We start from the raw sequence: 1,604 nt of genomic DNA, 5'->3' as shown, positions 1-1,604 counted from the left end.
CGAGACAGGCCGGCAGGAGGGAGACTCCGGCGTTGTCCCCCACCGGGCTCAGGCCCCTCGCCCACCTCCAAAATGCAGCTACAGCCAGGGCAGCCCTGGCTGAATGGGTCAGGCTGGGCACAGCGGGTGCTGAGCTCTCAGCCGGCTGCTGGTAAAGTCCCTGGGGCCAAGAGCCTTCACCCCCGCAGGATGCGCCCTAGGACTAGGGTGCAGGTAGCAGGAGGGGGCATTCTGAGCCAGCCATTCCCACTGCTCCCAGCCTGCCTGGGGTGACCAGTGCCCTCTCTCCCCTGGCAGGCATCAGTCCTTCTCTGGTCGAATTTGGAAGGATGCACACAGGGCATCTCTCCCACAAGCACCTGGGTCTCGTCTGCGGAGCAGCACAACCAACCAACATCCTAAGCACCGAAAGCCTGACGGTGCTCAGACCCCCCGAGGAACAAGAGGATGTCCGGACAGAGGGTGCGGAGGGAGCAGGTTCTCCACCCATCCTTGCTCCCGCACGCTGGTGTGGAGCATCAGGTGTCACGATGTTGTCCTCAGGGACCCCAAAAGCAGCTCCAGGTGCATTTAGCTCTCCAGCTACCCCTGTCACCTCCAAGAACGAGGGTCCTCCCCAAGCTCGGGTGTGGGCTGCCCAGGGTGAGGGATGCCACCTTACACAGGACATCCCTGAGCACCCTCCTCTGCTCCCCGCGGCACCGTCTTGCTAAATGGGACCTGACAGAACCAACCAGGCTTGCCCGACACCTGGGAGTGGGAGCAGGGGCGCAGCCCCTGTACTAACACCCGAGTCTCCCACCCCCCAGTCTGGATCCATCGATTATCAGGTCTTGCAGACGCAGCCACACCCGAGCCCCTGAGGGCAGGATGTCGCCCGGCAGCACCCGCTGCTCCGTGCAATATGGGCACTGACAGCCGGGGCACCGCCCATCCTCGGGGACCCCCGCTCCCAGGCACCACCACCCTGCCCGCGGCACCCCCGCTCTCCGAAAAGCAGAGTCACTTACTTCACCTTGGAGAAGACAATGTCCACATCGGTGCTGGTGACGCTTTTGCCATCGGTGACTTTGCAGTCTTTGCACAGCTTGGCCCAGTTCTTCCCGTTCATCTCGTGCCCCGTAGCCTTGGTGTCGCCGTAGATGGCGAATTTGCGGAAGCTCTCTTCCAGAGAAGCCATCTCCGAGCTCCCAGCCATGGGGCTGCGGGATGGGGGGCAGAGGGGCCCATTACTGCCCAGGCTCTGGCTGGCTGTGCAGGCAGAGCTCAGCAGAGGGGAGGAGGAGGAGGAGATGGAGGAGGAGGAAGAGGAGGAGGGCTGGCAAGGGAGGAAGGTCGGCAGCAGGAGTGGGGTGTTGGCAGAGCTTGAAGCAGCCTTGGACAAGCCTCAAGGCCAACGATCAGGACGTGTCTTGGGGGATGGCGTCTCCCGATGGAGCTGTCAGCAGCGAGGCTGCTGGCTCCAGGGGCTGCCGAGGAGTGAGCGCATCGGGCTGACCCCTCGGGAACTCGTTCCAGGAATGACGCAATGCAGCCGCCTTCCATCATGAGAAATGGCTTCGCGGCCGGCCTCCGGCCCCACCTCTCCCTCGCACATCCCCCGC

The 1,604-nt window shown here is 63.7% G+C and overlaps 1 protein-coding gene across 1 annotated transcript in view; it reads right to left on the bottom strand.

The window, feature by feature from the left end:
* The window catches only part of TPPP3 (tubulin polymerization-promoting protein family member 3), a 2,103-nt gene extending 870 nt beyond the window's left edge, over nucleotides 1–1,233 (bottom strand). Inside the window, exon 1 of the mRNA XM_010143419.1 lies at nucleotides 1,011–1,233. Coding sequence (XP_010141721.1) covers nucleotides 1,011–1,198 — 188 coding nt within the window. The 5' untranslated portion in view covers nucleotides 1,199–1,233. The remainder of the gene's footprint in view (nucleotides 1–1,010) is intronic.
* Between the last annotated feature and the right edge of the window lie 371 nt (nucleotides 1,234–1,604).

The sequence above is a fragment of the Buceros rhinoceros genome, unplaced genomic scaffold (assembly GCF_000710305.1).
Source record: "Buceros rhinoceros silvestris isolate BGI_N320 unplaced genomic scaffold, ASM71030v1 scaffold28949, whole genome shotgun sequence".
Taxonomy (NCBI): Eukaryota; Metazoa; Chordata; class Aves; order Bucerotiformes; family Bucerotidae; genus Buceros; species Buceros rhinoceros.
This window is presented reverse-complemented; position numbering and strand designations above follow the sequence as displayed.